The sequence below is a fragment of the Nannobrachium achirus genome (genome assembly GCF_963921795.1).
Source record: "Nannobrachium achirus genome assembly, chromosome: 3".
Classification (NCBI taxonomy): Eukaryota; Metazoa; Chordata; class Actinopteri; order Myctophiformes; family Myctophidae; genus Nannobrachium; species Nannobrachium achirus.
The window spans coordinates 50,446,497-50,470,839 of record NC_137812.1 but is presented as its reverse complement, the minus strand read 5'-3'; the positions used below and the strand labels follow the sequence as shown (position 1 = coordinate 50,470,839).

The 24,343-nt window shown below is 44.8% G+C and overlaps 1 protein-coding gene across 1 annotated transcript in view; it reads left to right on the top strand.

The window, feature by feature from the left end:
* The window catches only part of znf827 (zinc finger protein 827), a 144,594-nt gene that overhangs the window by 49,796 nt on the left and 70,455 nt on the right, over positions 1-24,343 (top strand). The window contains exons 3-4 of the mRNA XM_080722261.1: positions 4,029-4,201; positions 5,560-6,016. Coding sequence (XP_080578387.1) covers positions 4,029-4,201; positions 5,560-6,016 — 630 coding nt within the window. The remainder of the gene's footprint in view (positions 1-4,028; positions 4,202-5,559; positions 6,017-24,343) is intronic.

Genomic DNA, 24,343 nt, shown 5'->3' with positions numbered 1-24,343 from the left:
CCTCAGCGCTAGCAGAGAGCTCGGGCCGCAGATGGCGGTTTATTGTTGCAAATAGGCAGTCTCGAGGTTTTACACCCCGGGTCAATGAATGGCTGAGCACGGTAATTTCACCAAACACTGATTACCAGATGTTTTTCAAGGAACCGCACCGGAATACTTATGAAGGGCCCATCCTGACAGGCCCCTTGTAGAATTTGTAATGCAATCATGCCGCTCTCTAATAAGACCAATTAAACGGTAATGGATGCCGGATATGAAGCCAACAACAATAATCGAGACACTAAACCTCAAGTTTTCCTTTTTTTCTGTTACTTTCCTTGTTCTGCTGCTTCCATTTCCACTGGCAGCTTCCGCCATTAGGCGTATAGACAACGCCTCTCACAGGTCTCAGTAGGCATCTTAATTGTTATACAGTAGGCCTTAAAGCTACACTCCGTTATTATTTATTTTCATTTTCTCCTGATGGAGACATAATTGCAGCAATGTCCGAACTACGATAAAAGATGGTGTGGATCTGTTGTTCAGTCCATCATCTTCAGATAACTTGATTGACGTTGTCAACCTAATGGGTGCCCTACGCGACACCAGGGTCAACAATTCTCAATAGGGAGGAATAGAGACTAAATCCTACCACTACAAGATGTGCTGCTCATTATATTGCATACAGATTGCATACGGATTGGCTCGAATTATGTTTTATTAACTAAAATAAGTCTCAGGTTGAAACTTGTAACTAAATGACTTAAATGGTTTGTTTGTTTGTCATACCCCAAAAGACCTATATTCTAGCTTTGAAGTAGGGGAGACTTGGTATTCCACTACTCCATTCCCATGTTTTGTATTTCCTCTGTTGAGAGGTACTGTAGGGCTGTGGTTCCCCTCGGGTGGTTTCCAGGGTGTCCCCAGCCAAATTAGTTAATATAGCATCACATCATTTTAACCACTGTATCTATTAGGGCTGGCAAAATCTGCCAAAAATTACCTTCGAATATTAGTTTCAAAATCCCCCGTTGATTCGGAGCATTCGAATTATTCGAAGAATTCGAAAAATTCGAAGCATTCGCACTTCGGAGTTCGGAGCTTCTTTTTTTTACACGTTATATTCACACCAATACAGCCATTGTTGCCGTTGTCTTGGGTCGCGCGCCCCCGACGACCCATAGGCCTATCTTTTCTGATCTTTCTTGCACCCCCCAAGTTCACACCTCGACAACTGTTTTAACAAAGAAACAAGCCTACAGTATGTATATCAATAGACCTGTATAGTAGGCGACGTTTGCGACCCCCCCCAAACACTGAATCACTGATATACAGCAGGATACATAACCAACTGTGTACTATCTATACTATAATTTTGCGAATGTCTGAGTGAGTGTCTGAGTGAGTGTCTGTAACAGCGTTTCTCCTCGGTGGCTGGAGCAATTGATCTGAAATCGCATCACCATAAGCATATGAACACACCTGACATAACTGTGAAGCCCGTTTTTTCACTTTCACAAATCATATGCTGTATATTAGCATTTTTATGGTGTATCTACTATCTATTCTGCATCTAGCTTGAGGCACATCTATTCTGCATCTAGCATGAGGCAAAATGTTTAACCAGCTCTGTGTGTGTGTGTGTGTGTGTGTGTGTGTGTGTGTGTGTGTGTGTGTGTGTGTGTGTGTGTGTGTGTGTGTGTGTGTGTGTGTGTGTGTGTGTGTGTGTGTGTGTGTGTGTGTGTGTGTGTGTGTGCAGGCAGGCAGGCAGGCAGGCAGGCAGGCAGGCAGGCAGGCGGGTGTGTGTGCAGGCGGGTGGGCGGGCGGGCTGGGGGGGGGGACAGTATCTCTGTAGCCATTAAACGAAACGGGTTTCTTACATTGATGCTCCTACAGTACATCATGCAAGCACCAGTTAAAGTTACTTTCCATCCCTCATATACTGTGTGCACAGTGCACATCCCATAACCCACACACTGCACATCATTTTGGAGCTCATATCTTTGAACGGGTAAGGGCTAGTCAAACATATAATTTTCGAAATGTCTGAGTGAGTGTCTGTCTGTCTGTCTGTCTGTCTGAAACAGCGTTTCTCCTCAGTGGCTGGAGCAATTGATCTGAAATCGCATCACCATTAGCATATGAACACACCTGACATAACTGTGAAGCCCGTTTATCACTTTCACAAATCATATGCTGTATATTAGCATTTTTATGGTGTATCTACTATCTATTCTGCATCTAGCATGAGGCTTATCTATTCTGCATCTAGCATGAGGCTACATGTTTAACCAGCTCTCTGTGTGTGTGTGTGTGTGTGTGTGTGTGTGTGTGTGTGTGTGTGTGTGTGTGTGTGTGTGTGTGTGTGTGTGTGTGTGTGTGTGTGTGTGTGTGTGTGTGTGTGTGTGTGTGTGTGTGTGTGTGTGTGTGTGTGTGTGAAGGCAGTCGGGTGTGTGTGCAGGCGGGTGGGCGGGCGGGCTGGGGGGGGACACAGTATCTCTGTAGCCATTAAACGAAACGGGTATTTCTTACATTGATGCTCCTACATATTATCATGCAAGCACCAGTTAAAGTTACTTTCCATCCCTCATATACTGTATGCACAGTGCACACCCCATAACCCACACACTGCACATCATTTCGAAGCTCATATCTTTGAACGGGTAAGGGCTAGTATTATTTATTCAGCACAAACTTAGTCAAAACAGTAAGCTATTTATACTATTCTAGTCACTTCAATCGCTTTACTCTGGTGGTCGCGCAAGTCCGCGTTGGTAAAAGCAAGAGAGTATAGGCGACGCGTCACAGCAGCTGTGATGGAAGTTGGAACAACCACGACATGAAACGAGCAATTATAATCAAACCAATGGATTATGTTTTGGGTTGAATCAAATTAGTCTACAAGAGTAGTGTCACGGAGGGACTTTTACCGTGACCGTGACCGTAAACGGGATTTCCCCGGCTGCGTGCGGGGAAACCTTGAGACTCGATCGGTGAGAGAAAAAAATCCATGCTTGTGTTTTCGGTGGAGAAGTCTCGTTGTAAACAGTCTGCCTTCCCTTCACTACCAAAAGAATCGCCCGGTTCAGCTTGACTCGTTATCATTCTGAATCAATTAAAGTTACATTGTGTGATTAAACGTGAGCAAGTCTAACTCCGAGGCAAAGCACTGTGTGTGTGCAATGTGTCTGCGAGGCGGACGGTCAGTGTGTGAAGCCAAAGTTACTGTGTCGCTAAACATGCACCCTTAATCTACAAGCCAACAACGTATTGGATCAGTGACACATTGTGGACTTGTAGATCAGCTCACTTTTGCAGCGGCGAATGGAGACTTCTGCCTCGTGAGACCAGCCGCCTTTTAACGTTACATGCGCCCATAATCTTGCGAGAATTGCGGCAGATTTGTTTTAATTAAATACAAATTAATTCGAAGCTTAATTTTTTACTATCGAATATTCTTTTATTGTTAACATTCGAACGAATATTCAAATATAAAATATTCTTTCACAGCTCTAGTATCTATACTTTATACATTGGCTATTAAACAATGGCAGATATACAAGCTCACAGCTCGTCACTTAGTGCCCCGCTGCAAGCTTGTACACCTGCTATTTTTGAACATTTTTAAAAGGTCCGTGGCACAAAAAGGTTTGAGAACCACTGCTTTAGGGAAGGCTCTGGTGGGATTTAAATCTTGGCAAAGAGGGGGCACATATGGCTCCTGACACAGAAACCGGGTTTAACCATTCCACTATGCATCTGCCCTCATAACCACAGGACTAGAGGCAAGTCTTTGTTAAGCGTTCTGCACTACAACAATATTGGTATGTTGTAACTTGAAACGTTCAACCAGATAGTCACCAGAACTTGTCTTGCAACGTCTGCTGCTGCCTAAAAACAAAGAGCACAAGCTGTTTTTCACAACAAACCATCGTAGGGGTCTGTGGAAATAATTCACTGGTTCCACTTGTGCAAGCATGATTCACATGTCTTTATTTTCTTCACTTCCGAATACAAACAATGACAATTCATGGTTCTACTTCCTCAAGGTTCTCCTGAAGAGGGGGGCAAGCCATTCCAGTGTCCTGTGTGCGGACTGGTCATCAAACGCAAGAGCTACTGGAAGAGACACATGGTCATCCACACCGGCTTGAAAAGCCACCAATGTCCCCTATGTCCCTTCCGCTGTGCTCGCAAAGACAATCTCAAGTCCCACATGAAGGTGAGATGATCGTGACTCGTATCCTTTTTTTTGCCAACCTTTGACCCCCTCCCCTCCCCTCTCATACATTAGCTGTCCCCAGTGGCCATCCTCTAATGGCTCTCGGGGCATTACTAATTGCTGACACGAGAAAAGGATACGTATGCTTTGGTCAAAGTCACCTCTAATTGCACTGTCCCGACATGGCGCGATTTACACGCAGTGTCGTGTTGGTTGTAGTGCCTGAATTGCAGCATAAAATGTGGGATCTTATGTATTCAAGCTCACATTCAAGGCTTTATTTTTCAGAGGACATTTTGTTGAGAGCAGGGCATGAAAAATATAATCCATGCTCACAATAAACACCATACACAGAAACATACGGAAGACACATTTAAACGAAGTGGCCAGATATGTGGTGGCACAGAGTGGAAAGTGTGTCTCTGTCACAGTTGAGTGGTTTAATGGCACTGTGGGATGAAGGAGAACTTCTGCCTGTTAGCTTGCAGTTGCCGGGACATGCACTCCTCGAGGGAGTGGCTCAAATTCTGCCTCCAGTGGGTGGCAAGGGCAGTCCATGACATTGCTTTAGATAGGAATTTCCTTACATATGGTACAGTAGCAAAGGGGTACAAGTGATCTTATTATCCACTTTTAGAAGACTGTTAAAGGGCCATACTGGTGGTCTGGCATGGTTAGATACTGACTACAACTCACGCTATACTTGAAATTACTGCTGACCATTTTCCAAAGCATACAGTAGTTTGTTTTTTATTTGCAAGGAAACCACTGAATTCCATTAATTTCAGTGCTGCATGGAAATCAACTTGCACAGACTTGATCCTTGAAGACGGGTAACTTTATTGCATTTATCTTTCTTTATCAGTGCTTTTTAATACATTATGAAGGGGATTGATTTGAAAAGCTGAAAATAATCAGCGAAAAAGATCCAAACGTTCATGACTTATTAACCACACAATAATGTTTGGTCAAGACTAACTCTATTCATGTAAATTCTGTAACAGACTAGCTGTGTAACGGAGCTGTGAATAGACAACACACATATATTGATGGCAGTATTGTCCATTAGCACTTTAACCCTTATAGGATGCCTGTTCAAGGCAGGAATGTTGCCCCATCCTACAGTACCTCCTCGCTGTTCTGTGTAGATGAAAATGTGGAGATGAAATGCTGGCTTTTGAGCTGGCCAGGGAGATAGTTTAATTGCCAAACCAAATGTCTGCGGGCTGTCTATGTAGTGCAGTCAGCCGACATGACAGTGACATGAAGTCTAAGGTCCGTACAACTTTCTGCCTTGGAACATTTGGAATCTCCCAAACCTAAACCTCTTCCTCCTTCCCACTGAAACCAACCCCCAGGTCCACCAACACCAGGACAGAGGCGAAACGTTCCAGTGTGAACTCTGCCCCTTCACCTCCTCGCGCCACTTCAGCCTGAAGCTCCACATGCGTTGCCACCAGCACTTCCCCCGCGGTGATGTCAAGGTGAAAGAGGAGGTGGCCACCGACACGGAAGGCGAGGGGTCCGTGATGGGCGACAGCGGCGGTCCCGGGTCCTCCCCCCTGCAGACCTCCCCTCCCTCAGTAGAGACGCCCGGCAACCACGTCCACATCAAGGAGGAACCGCAGGAACGAGACCTGTCGGTGCTCTCGCCCTTCAGCCTCTGCAGGGAGCGTCCCGGCAGCAGCAACTCCCTGGACCTCTCTGGGGTCGGGCTGGGGGTGAGGTCCAGTCCCAGCGGTCCCACCGTGGCCTCCCTCTTCAGTCCCGACATCACCACCAAGACGGCCACTGACCTCCTCATGAAGCTGTCTGGTAAGGACGACTGTAAACTCACAAAGGCACCTGTAGTTAATCAACAAGCACATTTTTGCCCTGTGAAATTTCAGTAGCCATTTGGAACCTATTATGGTGATGTATAAACCACTGTGATTTACAGTATTTTGTTCCCATGAGTTCTGAAAATATGCAAGTAAGCATGTGGTACAAATAAATAATGGCATGTCTCCATGATACAGTACATTGGGCTAGGGACAAATTAGTTAATAAAGGAAATGAACGGGTGAAAGAAAGAGATTTAGCGAGATTTATCAAGCCACATTTGCCTCTCAGATTAAAACACGGCCTAATAGTTTTAACAGCTAAGAACTGATGTCGTAAATGTGATGAGACAGGAGCAAAATGTGAGAGACTTATGTAGTTGACCTACATGAACATTTTTTTTAAATCCATGATTCAGCCAGGAATAAAGGAATCGAGTTTAGTGAGCACAGATGCTGTTTAATATCCTGCTTCACACTCACTCAGTTACTCCCTTCCACACCTGGGAGCTGCCCAGTACAAGTGTAGTGTTCTACCGTTGAACAATCAGCAGCTCCACTGGAGCCATTGGGGCTTAAGTAGCTCTTCCCAGCCAGCGATTCTCCGGTCCCCAGCCTGTTATTCTAACTATACCACTTCTCTAGACTTTCATTCTACCAAATTCTATACGAGTTTGGTTGCCGTTTTTGCCTTTTCCCATTCCCAAGTCAACAGGGTTACTTTTTCAATTCAAGTCAATGGTGTTGCTGCATGAAGGTGACGTGATGTCACCAACTTTATTGAGTCATTTTTAGCCAATGAGGAAGCAGCAAATATTTATGGAGGAACTTTTAGCCAATGAGGAAGCTGCATAAAGGTGACGTCAACGAGAATGCTGGTTCCTCATTGGCTAAAGATGACTCCATAAAGTTGGAACAGAACAATAGTGTGATGCATCACACTATTGCAAGTTTGCAACCACACTAATAACTCAGATTTATACAGAGCTAAATACCCAAAGTCATTCTTTTGTAACTCAGAGAGCATATACAACCAAATGGATTTGTAGCTTTACAACGCTCTAAATATATATTTTGAAAATGGCAAAAATAGCTTATCTAAAAGTGTCGTTATTAAAGTAATATTAAATTAGTCATTTCTTTATATGTTTAAGTTATTTGTCATATCTGTTCTATTTTTGTTTACAAAGCCTATAAGGCAAACGGAAATGTAAGTAATAATATGAGCATATTAGCATAAAGGACAGACACACACATAGATCTCCTTATACTGTATGTGCTCAGAGACTTGCTCACATCATGAAGTCTGCACAGCACACTACATGACATCATACACACCTCATACTAAAGGACCACAATGGAAACTAGCTGTAAATCATTTTTGCGTTATCCTGTTGATTATGGTGGGTCAGATAGTTTGTTACAGATGTATGTATGTGACATGTGTTTTTTATTTAATGATCAATAAAGACATCAATCAATCAAAGCATTAAATAGGACACAGACATTCAGACACATCGGCAGACAGAGATTCTTGCCAACTGCTGGACCAAACAATTTCCCACGAAGTTGATCAGTCGGACGGTGCTCTGGTTATTTGTAAGATAGCTGCACGCACGCACACACGCATGCACGCACGCACGCACACACACACACACACACACACACACACACACACACACACACACACACACACACACACACACACACACACACACACACACACACACACACACACACACATATTTTGTGCATTTATCTCTGTGTAGTGTGTACTGTCAAATGCTGTGGCCAGTGGCAGTGGCCCATTTTTAGGTTGAGAAACTCTAGTCACAATATACCTAGAATATAATTAAGCGGAACATGGCCATGACATTTCCAGAAGTTTTAAAGCACATCGATTCAGGTTTCCAAAGCATAGACTTTGGTTGAGATTTGGATTGCAAAGTTGCCTTGCAGTGCATGCAACTCCAAATATTAGCGAGATAGCTTCAGTAGTTAAAAATGTATAATCCAAAATATTCTCGCCATTGATATACATTGCACGGCGAAACAGGTCTCAAAGACGCACTTCTATCACTTTTAGTATTGATTTTACTATTTGAATTATAAAGATGGGTGTGCTTCTGAGACAGTCACCTTGTTAGTTGTGTGTGTGTGTGTGTGTGTGTGTGTGTGTGTGTGTGTGTGTGTGTGTGTGTGTGTGTGTGTGTGTGTGTGTGTGTGTGTGTGTGTGTGTGTGTGTGTGTGTGTGTGTGTGTGTGTGTGTGTGTGTGTGTGTGTAAGAAGTGTTGTAGCTTTACTGATCACTGTAAACAGACAAAAACATCTGTTTTACCCCAAACAAACTTGACAAACATGCTGTGGTCAGGTATATCGGGGCCTGAGGCCGTGTTTACATGCATTGCAACCGCTTCACCAAATGTCAAAAGGGATGAGCCCACTTTGAGAAGACGGCAAGATTGATGGGAGAAGGTTGACCAGGGTTCATCTGGTGGGTCAGGGCTATGGCTGCCAGTCTTCCATTTAATGCTGCGTAATTAGATTGAGATCAGGAGTGAGGGGGTGGTGAGTGGGAGGGGTACGGGTGTGAGGGGGGAGGGAAAAAACCTGGGAACATTAGATTAATTAAAAATGTATGCATAATTCATAATTAAAAAGGAATTCATAATTTGAAATGATTAGCGCCCCTGGCGCCACCATCCTGTGACCCCTGGTAGGATGCGCAAGAGAGGAGGAGGAGGGGGAGCTGGCATAGGGTACCAGCAGGGGTGTCGCACCAAATTCTGGGCCCTGGGTACAAGGATTCACTTCAATTATTTTGTGCTTTTACTATTGAAAAATAGTAGATATACAGTACAAGCTCACAGCGCGGCACCGAGTGCTGCAGTGCCAGCTTGTAGATCTGCTATTTTGAAAAAATCATGAAAGTCTTTGAATATTTCAAATCCTTCTAAGGTTTTTTGAAAAACCTATGTTTCTATGTCAGTGGTGCTCAAACCTTTTCATGTGAAGGACACCCAAAATGATATGTATTTGGCCACAGACTCCCATCTCAAAATATTTAGTTCCAGGGACCCTCCAGAAGCAAAATTTGAGTTACAAATGTTCGCTTAAAAATACATATATTCAAAGATTTGCACACATTTTCACGACTTTTTCAAAAATAGCAGATCTACTAGCTCGCAACAATCGGTGGCGTGCTGTGAGCTTGTATATCTGCTGTTTTTCAATAGCTAAAGTATATAAAATAATTAAGGCCCCTCCACCTTGGGCCCTAGTATCTCAGTCCCACTTCCCCCCCTCTTGTGACGCTCCTTGGTACCAGGGCTCCCTTCGGTTGCCTCCCCCTCCATCTCCATCTCCACAGCTCCACATATATGCTCCCCTTTCCCCACCTCCCCACCACCTACCCCACCTCTGGGTGCCAGACGCACCACACTCCCAGACTGCACAATCAAGCCTGGGCACAGCCAACTCCCCGTGGATGCACCAAGACAGCTCCCCCCACAATGTCAGCCCAGTGTCAAGTGGCGGACATCTTAGTTGGGCAGCTGTCGCTTGAGGAAATCGGTAGAGAGGGGAGAGAGAGGAGATTTCATCAAGCAGGAAGGGAATGGACACTTGTAGGGGGTTTCCTAATGAACACCGTTGTTTTCTTTTGTTGTGAAACGTTGCTTTCCTTGTTGTGGAGGGAAAAAACAAAGCTTTAGCGCCTTAAAGAAGGCTGTCCCTCAGATCATTGGGATGTATTGTTCCGGCCAGACGGGAGTCTGGAAAAGAGAGAGGAGGAATGGCGGAGAGAAGAGGGAGGGAAGGGGAGAGAGAGGGAGAGTAAGTTCCTCCCGGGAGCTCTGGACTCCATTTCTTTTGACCTCCCTGCCAACCCAGATAGAGTGTGTACACGAGTAGCTCATCCCTCCTGCTTTTACACCGCTGTCTCCCCGTCTCAATTCCAGAGGGGGAGAGGAACAGGGATGGAGGGAGGGAGGAGCAAGGGAACAAGGAGGAAGGAGAGGAAGAGAGAGAAGCAAAAGACGAGGGAGAGAAAGACGGGAGGGAGAGAGGAAGAGATGTGGGGGGCATAAAAAGCTGGCATGCAGGATATAAAGAAGGGCCAGATAAAGTGACAGCAAGCAAGAGAGATGGAGAAAGAGATGGAGGGAGAGGAGGAGGAGGCGGCAGCAGCTCAGGAGTTGCATCTGTAGTTCCCTGGGCACGTCCAGAGCCGCTGAACTCTCCCTGACCTCTGACATAATAAGCATATCATTTTTTTTTGGTGCCTTTTTCCTCTGGGTGCCACAGACCAATCCCCTTTGATTTTCCACGCTCGCACGCTGCCACAACCATCAGCTGTACAGTGTGATCCACATTTCTGATGCAGAGATGAAAGCCCAGCCGCTGTGGCGCTTTGAAATGCACAAACCCCTTGCGCCCGCCAGACCCCCAGTTCTAATAATGACAGCGCAGTGTGACAATACCCCACCCTGTCTCCATCCCTGTCCCCTTCCCAACCCTCCACCACTAACCCCGCCGTGGGGACACGGGGTGAACGAGCATGACCCCCCCTGACCGGGTGTGAATAATTGGCGCGCAGGGGGTTGTGGGAAATGCGGTGTCTGTCACGATTTCTCAGTACTTGTCTTATTTATCCAGTCCTGGGAGAGAGGCTTGAGTGTGACTTCATACTGCTCTGAGGCAACGATTCACTGGCCAAGGATTGAAGCTTTGTGGATGAGCAAGTTTGCCTACATAAACTAGATCTCTCCTTTTAAATGATATTATTTCTACGGTGTGCTTTATTAGATGGCACCGTGGAGGGTATACCGGAAACAGGAAATGCATGTGACAAAGGTCATGAGACGCATTTGAAGCCATGACATCATGACTAGGTCAGTACTGATGTATGCAGAGCTACTGCAGGCAGGGCACAGTGTAATGTAGTGGCTGAGTAATGGGTCTCTCACTGCAAGCAACAGCATTTCAAACATTTAATTACGGATTGAATACATTCATTGATCTTTGTCCAATTTGCCACCCCCTATCCCTGTAGAAGGGAAGGGACTCGACCTCCCGTGCATTATCTTATCTTTGTGATGACCGTAGTGCAGAATATACTTCTGTGCTTTAGTTCAGGGGTCTTCAACAGGGGGTCTAGGACCCCTAGGGGGTCCTCAGAGTCACTACAGGGGGTACTCCAAATCTTTGTGTGATAGAAACCTTTTTTCTCCTTTTTCATATTAACCACTTAAACCCTAGCATCCATATTCTGAGAACTTTAGCCAAAAATAGCCGATCTACAAGCTCACAACGCCTCGCACCGCTTGTAGATCTGCTATTTTTGGCAAAGAGGTTTTGTAGAGGGGGAAAAAGAGCAGACCAAGTACAGAGTGAAAGGTCAACTTTATTAAGTATTGATGGTTCAAGTGGTTAAATATCTGAAAACTCAAATTGACATAAATCCAAAAAACACTGATGATTGTGTTGTCAAACAATGAAACTATATGGAATACATGAACAGGTTGTGGGGGTCCCTGCTTCATCTCTCTCTCAACTAAGGGGTCCCTGGCCTGAAAACGTTGAAGACCTCTGCTTTAGTTAAAAAAATGTTTTAGCCCCACCCATCAGTCAACATAGTACAGCTTCAGCTGCCTCAGCCTCACAGCCTCCTCCTCTTTCATTCAGAATATCGCACATCTAATCTGCATGTCGTCCCGCTTTCCCGCTCCGCATGAGCGGCCGCCGGCAATGCCTTCTGCAGCTTGACCCTTGGTCCATACATCCCTGCTGCAGCCGTCAGTATCACTGCCCACCGTCCGGCACACTGTCAAGCATTGTCGGCCGCTCAACCTGCCCCCGCGCAGGCCCTCTGTCTCTCTCTCTCTCTCTCTCGTTTTTTTTCTCTGTCTCTCTCTCCCGGAGAAAACAGCAGCCAATTGTTAGAGGGGGAGCAGGCCGGCGTGACAGAGGTGGAAAGCTAATGAAGTTATTTGACGGCAGCCCTGGCCACAGAGCGAGAGGTGAGGCGCAGTGGACAAGCGCCTGGCAGCGAGACGGATGAGGCGAGAGGGAGAAGCGTGGCCGGAGAGAGCAGAGGTAGAGGGAGAGAGACACCCAGAACGCAGGAGAGGAGGGGAGCAAAAGACAATATATACAGAGGAGAGGGAGAAAGAGGGAGAAGAGCAGAAGAGAAAGAAGACTAGAGGGAAAGAGTGTGTAGGATGAGGTATGGGAGAGGCATCGGTCGCTGCTGGCAGGTGTCAGCAGGGCATGAAAACATGGAGACTAGCTGATGGCAAAGTCAGCCCCCGGTCCCAGAAACCAAGCCCCCTCACTCTGCCATCCTGCACCCAGGGAGCTGACATGGGTCCTAGACTCACTTCCACTCCAGTTCGGGGGAAGCTCACAGTTGGAGATGCCCAGTTACCCAAAGATGACCGTTCCCTGACTGTACAGCGAGTGCATGCGGAAATACTCTTGACGGGAAGAACATTTGCTCTGCCGATATAATCCACAGTGTCAAAGCTCGGAAGCGTTGGTTTGAAGGCCAAACTTTGCCATGTTGCTAATGTAGCGCTGGTTTTTATTTCTTTATCGGGATAGCGCTGCCTGCCCCGAGAAATAAAAAACTTGCCCCATGGATTAGGCTACTAAATAATTCAGTGGTCTCAGTAACATAGATTCGGGAGTGGAAATATGCTCTATTTATAGTGACAATCCAAAAGGTCAGTGGAGTGGAGTGACTTTGTGTGTGTCGAGTGCATGTCCCAGGGTTGTCTGTGATTCTGTGAGGACACGGAATAGGAATGTGTGAATGTAAGTGAGCGCAGGGCTGTATTCACTACTAGTAGTTCATGCCCAGTGTGCAGTTTGTGCCTTGTTTGTTTTGTGTGCAGTATGGTGCATACAGTACATGTGTGGAAAGCATGAGGTTATTTTTAATATAGTGTACAGTAGGGCTGTGAATCTGGAATATGGAAAAAAAGACGAGAGCGTAGGCCTACCTGGACTACCTGCACTTCTCAGATTGAGTCATTATTGCTTGTCAGTCAAAGCATGCTTTTTTATGGCACCTTTCCCTTTGTTGCTGACATCAATCATGTCTGTTACACACAGTGCAAAGTGCACGATACTTGTCAAGTCAACTCTACTTTTCTTTATGAACTCCATTTCCTTGCTCTATTGCTGGTTAAATAATGTTTTCTGTTTCTGCAATTTCGGGCAGATTATTTGCTGCAGTACTTGGCGTCAGTTTCATAAGACCCGGCTTCACATAAACAAACGTGGGAGGACGGAGGAGTGTTCAGTTTGTGTGAGTGACTGTTGGGAGCGAGCCTATGACAAAACAAAATGCACACACACAGCAATTCATAGCCAATGTGCTGCCTGCCAGCTGACATTCTAATCTATCCCAATGAAACAGTACATTTACTGAGATATGCAAATATAAAACAACAACATGTACACTGTAGTCACTCTCTCAAAAGTCAGGCAATTATGCATTTGGCAAGGAGGGTGTGGAGGACAGCTTTGTCAAAAACTGGACTGTCTGTCCTAAAACCGCACGAATGGCCTCCCCAAGTGTAGCCTATTTATTAACAACAGCTTAAACAAAGAAATGTATACCGTAATACCAATGACGGTCACTTGTAAAAAGTCTTGGATTTGATGGTATCTTATATTAGATTAGGTGTTTCTATTTGATGCACCAGTAACATTAACGAGTGCCAATAAGCGTCAGCTGGACAGTGATGCACGTGCACACACACACACACACACACACACACACACACACACACACACACACACACACACACACTACGCCTCACCTGTACTGAACTGAAAGTGACTGCAGTGTTTTATTTTGTTCCTAAAGCCCCTGAATTATGCTAAGACATGATAATGTTTACTGTGATAATGGTAAGCCTACATTTCATATCACACACACTAGACATTTTCTAACACACCATAGAGTAAGTCCTGTAAATCGATTTTTGAATATATGAGAATCAAGATTTTAAATGAAAATCTTTTTTTCCAACACCCCTACTAGCCGGGGATCAAGTCACGATGCCGTACTTTTTATTCCTGTTTTATCTATTAGTTTGGTCATTAAGGTCCACAGAATGAGAGGCCTGCTCTGCTGGAAACATTGTGGAAAAAAGAAAGTTATGGCCATTTGTATATTCACTGTCCCATTGACTTCACTATACAGAAAAAAATATATATATTTAAAAAGAAATCTGCTTTAAGTAGCATGCGAGGGGTTTCAAACTAGAGTTCTCAAATTCTGCCCGAACCCGACCCGACATTTAGGGTAGGGTAGGGCCTAAAATGTATGCTAACTAGTCGGGCCGGGCCTCAGGCTCAATGAAAAAATAAATATATATATATTTTTTTTATTACCATTAATCTGTGATATAGTAATGAGAACCCGACCATACCCGAACCCGACCCGACATTTAGGGTAGGTTAACTGCCCCACAAAACTGTGAAAAGTGATGAGTCATCACTTTTTTTTGAGGAGTCATCACTTTTTTTGAGGAGTCATCCCTTTTGACCTTAATGACCAAACTAATAGATAAAACATCACAAAAATAGACATCACAGGTTCAACCATATTCCTTGAGCTTTTGGGCCTGTGGATCCCTGTCTATACTGTACAGTACTATTATTGACACATAGTTTGTTTATCCATTTGTAATTTACCGGTCCATTTGGTTATTTGTACACAACCGAGTTAACACAACCAAGTTAAATGCACACAGGATTTTACTGTGTACATTATGAGAGAATAAGGGACATTTGGTCAGTGTATCCAATGTATTTCACTCTACTGTATGTGAGTGTTTGCTTGTAGGTGTTGGGTTAATCCCTGGGGATTTTGAATGTGTGCACGTATTTGCGTAGCTTGTCTCGGCAAAACGCATGTGTACTTTTCCCTGTGTGGCGCGCGTGCGCGCCAGGCAGCGGCGACTGGCCGAGTGCTCTGTCCCCGTGTGATCCGACATGGCCGAACACGCTTCTAATTAGAGGACGTCCTTCCAGGTGCTGACCAGGTTATACTTAGTCTGCCCGCTGACATCTGACGGCCTGACATTTCCAGCTGGTGCCACACACGACCCCCGCGCCACTGCCCCTTAACTTGAAGGTCACTGCCCTCCCCTCACACCCTCCCTCCCCTCCCCTCCCCCTGACTCCCCTCCACTGCCTCCAGCCCCTCCCTCCTCCCACCACCTTCTGCCACGGCTGCTCCACTCAGCCCCCGTGAACTGGAAGCCAGCCTTCAGGGCACGGGTGGCTGAACCACCAGATCTCTCTCCCTACCAAGCCCCCCCCCCCATCCCCTCCTGCTCCTTGCCCTCTTGAACCGGATCTGGGGACCCCCAGCGTGTGGCGTGGTACTGCAGTATTCCATCCTCCACCACAACCACCACTGTGGTCCATCCAGCCCGGCAGCGCGTTTGCTCTGCATGGGTGGTCAAACCAACCCCCAACCTGCACCTCCCCCACCTCTCCCTTTCTCCTCTTCACCCGTCTCACCCTTTGAACCAAAGTCCACTCTCCCCCCACCCCTGACACCGTGGCACCGCACGGGTGGTCAAAAAACAACCCTCGCTTATCTGTCCTCTGCACCCATCTTCCTCTCCATCACACCCCCCCTCAATCTCTTCCTGGCCCCTGTACCCCCCCTCACACACATACATGCACACACACACACACCCACACACCCTATCGTCCCCGGGCCCTCTCTGTCCCTCCGGCACGGATCATCATTAATCAGAGGGGCCAGGGCTGGCGCAGATTGATGATGTGGGCAGGGGGGCGTCAGGCCCCGTGGCGGCATGAGATGTTAGGTGTGACGGCAGGGTGAGGAGGGGAGGAGATCTCTGTGCCAGGGCCGGAGGAGACCGGACAGCAGTCGGCCCCAAGAGTGATAGCCTGCTCTCTCTCTGTGTCTGTCTCTGTTTTAGGTCTGCACCAGGGGTGCGTGCGTGTGGGTTTGTGTGTCTGTACATGCACGTGTGTGTATACACACACAAGCGTGTGTGTGCGCGCTGCGTGTGAGTGTGTGCGTGATTGTGTAAAGATGGTTTGGACACTATAGCTATGTCAGAGGTTGGACTTTGGCAGGTGTGTGTGTGTATTTTAGGATAACCTCTCTTTTATACTGTACAGTACCTGCAAAAGGTGTGTGTGTGTGTGTGTGTGTGTGTGTGTGTGTGTGTGTGTGTGTGTGTGTGTGTGTGTGTGTGTGTGTGTGTGTGTGTGTGTGTGTGTGTGTGTGTGTGTGTGTGTGTGTGTGTGTGTGTGTGTGTGTGTGTGTGTGTGTGTGTGTGTGTGTGTGTGTGTGTGTGTGTGTGTGTGCGTGCGTGTGCATAGGCAGATGCTGTCATGTGCCTGTCTTTTTGTATTCTACGGGTGTATGTGTGTGGACTTACAGTATGCGTCATATGCAAGTCCACATTAGAATTAACGACTACATTTAAAATACTGTTGGTGAGTATTTCGTTGTAAACTAGATAGATGGATGGATAGATGGATGCATACATACATAGATATAGTTTCCTACCTGTCTCAAATCCATAATTGTATCTTAGAAATTACAAGTGTTGATTTGCCCTTCTGCCCTAGGCTTTACATATTTGGAGACCATATTTGTGATTATGTAGGTTTCATCCTGATGGCATGCTATCATAATTGGTAGACATGTTCTGATGAGGGGATTGTGGAGGAATTCAGATCAATCAATAATCAATGAGAAAATGAGGAGACAATTATTAATATTAGGTGGTGGTGGTCAAGTTTATGTAACATGATATCATGGACAGAATTACAGTTTAACACTCTGGTCAGTGGTAAAGTAGTTCTGCCCAGAAGAATGGTCAGACACTAGAGTTCTGTGTGGCTCCAAGGCCTCTGGGACGAGCTGTACCATAACAAGATAGGCTTTACCAAAACAATAGCTATCCCTTATCATTCATGATGTATCATACAAACAATTGTCTTACTTGTTTTTGTTGCATTTTTTGTCCATATGTTTGTCTGTTCTTGTGTTTTTTTTAGTTTTTTTTTTTACTTAATATTAAAACCGTACTATATCGGACTTCCTAGGGAGGGCGGGGCAGCCGCTCGTCTTTTCCTGTACTTTCCCGTATTTACCGAAATAAATGATTTTCATCCGAAAATCGGCGATCGTCTAACCTTCCCTAGTCACCACTTGTGCATCGATAGCTCATGGTTGGGCTAACATGAAGCAGAAGTGATGTCATTGGCCTTTCCTTTTCCAAGGCACATTCCCCCATTCGGTTACTGTCTGTACCCTGGTGCTTCTACAGCAGCCATGCTAGGGGCTATGCTAGCGACACTTTTCAGTTCTGCTCTTGAGTCACACGTGGATTATTTGAGGGGACATTTACGTGAACGGATCGCGCACGCGAAATGCACGGGGACATGATGCGTCAGCCGAATCTCCCACTCTAAACCAATGCAGATTGAGAATTTCACTGGGACAGTTGGGTGAGTAAAACAACAGCGATTGCGGAATGGTAATGGGGGATGAAGACCACGTGATATAGCGCTGGATGTCTGGTAAAATGAATGCGGTTCAGATCATAATATAATAATAGAAATTTCACGGCTAATCTACCAACCACCATTCTATTTCGGACTGCAAAGGGTTAATAATCACTAAGTCATCATCATTCCCGATAAGCATGGCCAATTTGGGATGGGGCGGGACATACGTACAAACAGACAAAGCTAAAAAATTGATACACCCTATAGAATCAACCTGCCTCATGCAGAACAAGAAAGGGAGTAGGCATAATTATGACATCAGCACAAACCACGGGTGACATTACAGATGACAACAGAGTGGATGTTCAATGGTCGCACACTGCCATGTTGCCTCTGAGTCACGGAAAGTCAATTACTGTTGACCCTTGCGTGCATTTTTATACATTCTCATAGCAAACAGTACAAAGGACTGACAGAGTCCCACCAACCTCATCTTGGGGTAAAGGAACTTCCTCTTGCTCACTCACTCTTCGATCTCCATGTGGAGTGGGTGGGACACGCACATCCACCACCTCCAACTTATAGCTGTCCACAGACTCTACCACCTCCCTGTGTACAACGCTGTTGGCCGGTGGAACCCGTTTTGGCCGGTGGAACCCGTTTTGGCCAGTGGAACCCGTTTGCTGAGCCGTAGGCAGTTCGCCTCACTTCACCTCACAAAGTCCTTCGCCACCTCGTCATGCTCACTCATGTTGTCACCTGTGATGCAGCCGACGACGGCGGTGTCATCTGAGAACTTCTGGAGGTGACATGACTTTGAGTTGTGGTGGAAGTCAGGTGAACATAAATGGTGACAGCACGGTGCCCTGGGAGCACCAGCGTTGTCACTAGCACATCCACCGACATCCCTGCAGCCTCACGTGCTGCGGTCTGTCATTAACTCATTTGCTGCCCCCTCCCGAGTTTCCCGAGTTATTACAGTGGTCTCAGGCTGCCATGGCCCGAGTTTCCCGAGTTGGAAGCTATTTTGAAAAAAATTATTCAAAAACATTTTTTGGACCTCCAAAAATGTAGTAGGCATGATCGCAATCGTGAAATTGTATGTTTAACCCCCATACCAACCACATCTTTCAAACATGGCAGCCATGTTTGTTTACATTTGAAGAAAACATAATGGCTTCTATCTCATGAATGCCTGAACAGATTTCCAAGTGGATTTCCAAGTGTTTGAAAGCTGTGAACAGCGTGCACACACATCGTGCACGATCTAGGCATGGGCGCGCACGGATCCGTGCACTAAAAATGACATGGAATGGCATCCTGGTACTTGGCGGTCATTTTGAAATGGCATTGAATGAGTTAAGATAGTCTGTGCAGTGTGGCCCAATGCCACCAAGCTATGGTACACCTGCATCACAGCAAGAATCTCCACTAGCAGACGTTCTCAGCCTGGTACCTGGTACGCAAACCTTAGGGGTCGAATTGATCACTCACTAGTGGTCTGAGATGCTGCAGGACCAGTCGTCTTCATGACCTGTGATGTTAGGCTTTCCTAGTGTTGGTCTGGGCAAGCTGGCTGGTCCTGATGTCGTCTGGCACAGGCCCCGAGGGGCACCTTCTGGTTCTGCAGGCATTTAGCTCGGCTGCTGAGAGGCCAAGTCTGGTCCCACTTGTATTGTTCTTTGTAATTAAACTGGAAGTCTCTTTTAAAGTATGTTATACAAGAGTGGACTCTCTTCTCATTGACCCCACCCACAGCTGCACGGAAACCCTACTGCTAGACTGCATAGATGAGAGGGGTGAAATGTAATGTTTGGAAAGGTCTAGAATCTATCTATTGACTTGACTAAAATATCTGTCTATTGACAAAAGGAAAACGCACCCACACACAAAAACACAAAGCCTGAATAATACATTAGAACTCTGATTCATTTCCATGGTGTTGCTGCTGTATATTTAAACTGTCGAAATCTTTAATGTGTGGAGCTAAAGCCTGAAGTGTACTTTATAGACATATATTGTTGCTTGTTAAATGCAATGCCAAGCTGGGGGAGAAACCGAAACTGGACGCGGAGCCCTCTGTTCTTTTTTTGACTGCGATTGGAAGTTGCTCTGTGTCTAATTATTAATTATTCATCGGGAGGCAGATTAGAAGTGGCCCAGTTTCTGCAGCAGATGACTTTGTAGTGCAGGGATCTGTGTGACAGCTTTACTCCTGCTGACCTAGGCAACACACTGTCCAGAGAGAGCACACAGGACTTCAGTTGTTTATCATTTTCTCTGCAAGTAGGTCTGTGCAATTATTTGCTAAACGTGTTTAAGTAGAAGTACACATGGCTGCACACTAAGCAAGTTGTAGTTGTAGCAGTAGCAACGTTGGTAGCTGTAACATTTACCATTTAATGGTGATGTAGTACGGTGTCAACATAAACAATGGGAAAATAAATTAAGTGAAATCGTCTTTTTCTGTTAAGGAAAAGAGGTTTCAGAATTAATCCTAAATGCAATCCAAGTTACAGTAACAAAAAAATAAGAAAAAAAAAAACATTCATTCAAACTCATTCTCAAATTGATTATGAATTCATGATTATGAATTCAGGCAAATGATTTATCTGCACAATAATTCTTACAACCCCCCAAACATCAGTATTACACATGGCAATCATCCAGAAATTTGGGAACATCATATCAACTCTTTTTATCCTTTCTTTTTTCCCCATGGGCTGTGACTGTCCCTCAGTGTGTGGCAGATAGCTCCATAATTTGCAACCAGGGCAGATGTGTCAGATAATTATAATTTTCTATGGAGGCACAGAAATTATTTAATGTCAGGGCAGATGTGTCAGATAATTATAATTTTCTATGGAGGCACAGAAATTATTTAATGTTAGCAGGCTTGATAAAGTGTCAGACAGAGAGGGAGAGAAAAGGAGAGTTCGAACCACCCACCTTGCCTCATAGATCATAGGCCTCGTAGGTCATGTTATAAGATACATTTCTACCCGATCAGCAACAAAAGAGGACTTTTAGTTGGGAATAAAGTGTAAAAGATGAATGGGAGACAGGAGGGAAGTGTGTAGCTGGTGGTGGATGCCCTGCAGAGTGCAGACCTGGAAACAGAGATAGTATGTCATGAGGTCCTACCATCTGCTGCTCTATGGTGCTTCTGTCATGCTTTCCAGAAGAACTGCCCCCTTACCTGGTCTATGCATTTGCATGCATGTACTGCATGTGTGGTATCAAGATTGTACATCTTTGAAAGCAGTGCAATGTTTTCCCATGTTTCTGTCCTTTCCCGCAGAGATTCTGGTCACTCAAAACTGCAACAGTTTTCTTTTGAAACCTGTCTGCTCCCATCCCACACAAATGTTAAATGACTGGTAGCCATATAAATCAGTATGTAGAACAGACATTTATATTCCTAGCAATGCTGTGCCTTCATTTAAAACTGAAGGGTGGGCTCTCAAGGATGTATTGAGGCGTCTGTGACACATTTGTTGTTTCAGCAAAGTAGGTGGCTGTGAATATGTATACTTCTACATCTATGCCAAAAGTATAGTCAACGTTAATAGGCTCTGGGTAGCTGTGAGTATGTGGTTATGTTTATACTACAATTTGTTGCAATTGTGACAAACCTGTCAAGCAGATACTTCCACTGCCTGCACACACTTACATCTCTCCCAAAAGTAACAGTAATTCCCTTACAGAATGTAAGCACATTTGCTTGTCTTTATAGGCTTTTAACGTCAAGTTAAAGCTGCTGGTATGATGGATCTCCTCAAACAGCGACCATATTTCTGTTGTGGCACAATATTGTACATGCATGAAGAATGTGTGGTCATAAAAAATTAAGAGACAGTTTGGTTTATTTTTTTATTTAAGATGACCCAATGTTATTTATTCTCCATAGAGAAATTACTTCCGGGAATCAGGGGAGTGACGTCAGGACTTTGCTACTCTATTTAGGGTTTTGAGGCACGCAGGTGTGTGTGTGTGTGTGTGTGTGTGTGCGTGTGGACATGCCCGAGTGACAAACTTTGTCATATGATGCCAGAATACCCTCGCGGCTACGTGGCAAGTATAATTTGTGTGTGTCGACTTGAGGGAAGGTCAAAACTGACCTTCACCACAATAGGGGTTGTTCACCCCTATTGTGAACAACCCTGATTCCCAGCCTGGGTCATCCAACGCTTATTTTAGACACATTAATGTGGGAGTGGGAGCAATCTGTCACAATTGATGACAGAGTGGAATCATATTTGACATGATAAATCAATTTCTGTTTGCAATAATCCCAAAGAAATGCAGTTTAAGATTATACATGGAATAGGATATCCCCATCATTTTAACCCTACACTTTCACCCATCCTACTATAAATGTGCGAAACCAGTCCGTGTGTGTGTGCATGAGTGTGTATGTCTGTAGTTCACGTATCTCAAGAACTGTCCGACCAGCCGACTTTAAACTCGGTCATGTTATAGTGCTGACATCATAGACTGGTCTGGACTCCATATTTGCATTTTTCTTTTATTTTTTAACAGCTCCTACGTCTGGCTTTGTCTGTTTTTATGTATGTACGTACTGTATGTACTGTATGTCCCACACTTGGCCCATTTTGCCAAGCTTCACAAAATATTATTTTGTTTTGTGTGTTTCAAAATGTATTCAGCTCTTTGTCGTGAAAAGGGCTGTACCCGGTCGCCAAAAATGGTACAGTTGGCATGTGCTGCTTTAGACCCAGTTAAATTAAAGTGTAACAGACATAATTATTATTTTGATCGGAATCATTTAGGCCTATCAGAATAATGAGAACACATAAAGATGGACAAGTTCTCTCTTTTGACTGGTTTGACAACACATGCTTGTGTCCTTTATTTCCTTTTAGCACACCACAGGGAAAGTTTGCCACAGTTATTTCTGGATAAACGTGGCTCTTAGGCTATAACCTATTTATTTTTCTTTAAGCAAACAACAAAAATATTAAAATATAAAAGTCAACAAATGGAACAGTTTAAAAATAACCACACATTGTGCTCTGTGAAATGACAGACACACATGCAGTGTATGTTCCACAACAGGATTTCTCTTTTATAAGAAGCCTAAACTAGGCCTACACACACAAGGCTACATCTGAACAATAATGTAAAATAATACATTTGTAAAAGCACATTGCACACGGTTTAAACAAATAAATGACATTGACCAAAATGGCAGTGTCCCCTTTTAATTAATAACTGACCTCTCGTCTTCAAAATAATACGCCCATGGTTTTTGTTTTGGGAGAAGTTTGTTCATGTTACTTTGAAGAAGTGAACTTAAAGGAGGACTTCACCACTTTTCAACCTGTCTTCATATAATAGGTCCTCACTAGTCATGATAAAATAGCAAAAAAAAAATCTACTCAGTCTGGGTCTCATAGGAGAGCTGTGGGCGGGTCAAATCCATCCACCAGTGACATCATCGTTTGACAGATTATTTAGATTTTTATTATCGCAAGAACAATGTCTTCCACTTTAACATTGCAACTTTTCAGGAATAGAAAACATGTAGTTTCTATTAGCTTGGATTCCCCATTGATGATATCACTGGTGGATGGATTTGACCCGCCCACAGCTCTCCTATGAGACCCAGACGATTAGATTTGTTTTTGTATATTTTATCATGAACATTAGTGAGGACCTATTATATGAAGACAGGTTGAAAAGTGGTGAAGTCCTCCTTTAAGATCTTAAAGGAAGCCAGCCTTTGAGTGGCCTTACAGTCAACCTTTTTTTGGTCCAGCAAGTATGTCTTAATTTCACTCTATATTGGTCTCCCTTCTTATCGTTGTTTTCTTTTGCACTGGCTCCTGCACATAGTTCTGAGCCATGATCTCTGACAGATTTGCCACCCTGTCATATGCCTCTTCGCATTTGTCTTCCTCCAAAAATGTTTTTTCTTTTTATTTGATTCATTTTTTTACGTGGGACAAGTACTGCAGCTTGTACACAGATACTGCTCTGAGTCTGAAGGTGTCTACTGGTTAGCTCCCACCTCTTGTCAAACTCTTGCAGTGAGCTTCACCTTTATTGCTTTGGTGGCTGCACTGACACTGTCATCCTTGCGCACTTGCAAGGTGGTGTGTTTTCATATTTGGTTATCATCGAGAGACAGACAATGAAGCATTCATTTCTTGACAATACTCATTAAGAGTGACCATGGGCTTCAGAACTGAAACCATGTCCCCCTGCAATTCTCCACTGGGGCTGGTGTTGAGTGTAAATCATGATCAGACCTTGATGAGGACAGGGTCAGACAGCACAGTAACCGGCCATCTCTACTCCACAAGACGTTCCAGCATGTGGAATGTGTAGTTCCAGTGAGTTGACACATCTCGGGTTAGTTTGTGGTCATTCGCTTTCTGTATTTGTTTATATTATGTGCTGCAGTGGCCTTGACACTTAAAAAAAAGAAAAAAATAATATAGACCGGGCGTCTAGCAGCTGCTTTGGTAAGACAGACCGGGTCCTCTTTTAGGCCAGTGTTAATACACTGTTATAGTGTACAGTTGCAGAGTGTGCCCAGTACAACAAACTCCCCCGTACTCTTCCCCAGGATGGATCATCAGACAGTTGTGTTCAAACAGAGAATCATGTTTGAAGCATTATCAGGCACGACGGCCACCTGCTTCAATCCTGGAATGTCGTATGCAACCATGATTTCACTGGGATGATTTCCACAGTGTGACTCTTCATTTCCAGAACACATGACTCAAGTCTCCAGTCATCAGTGATTTAAATGGGCAGCCACTGCCAATGACAG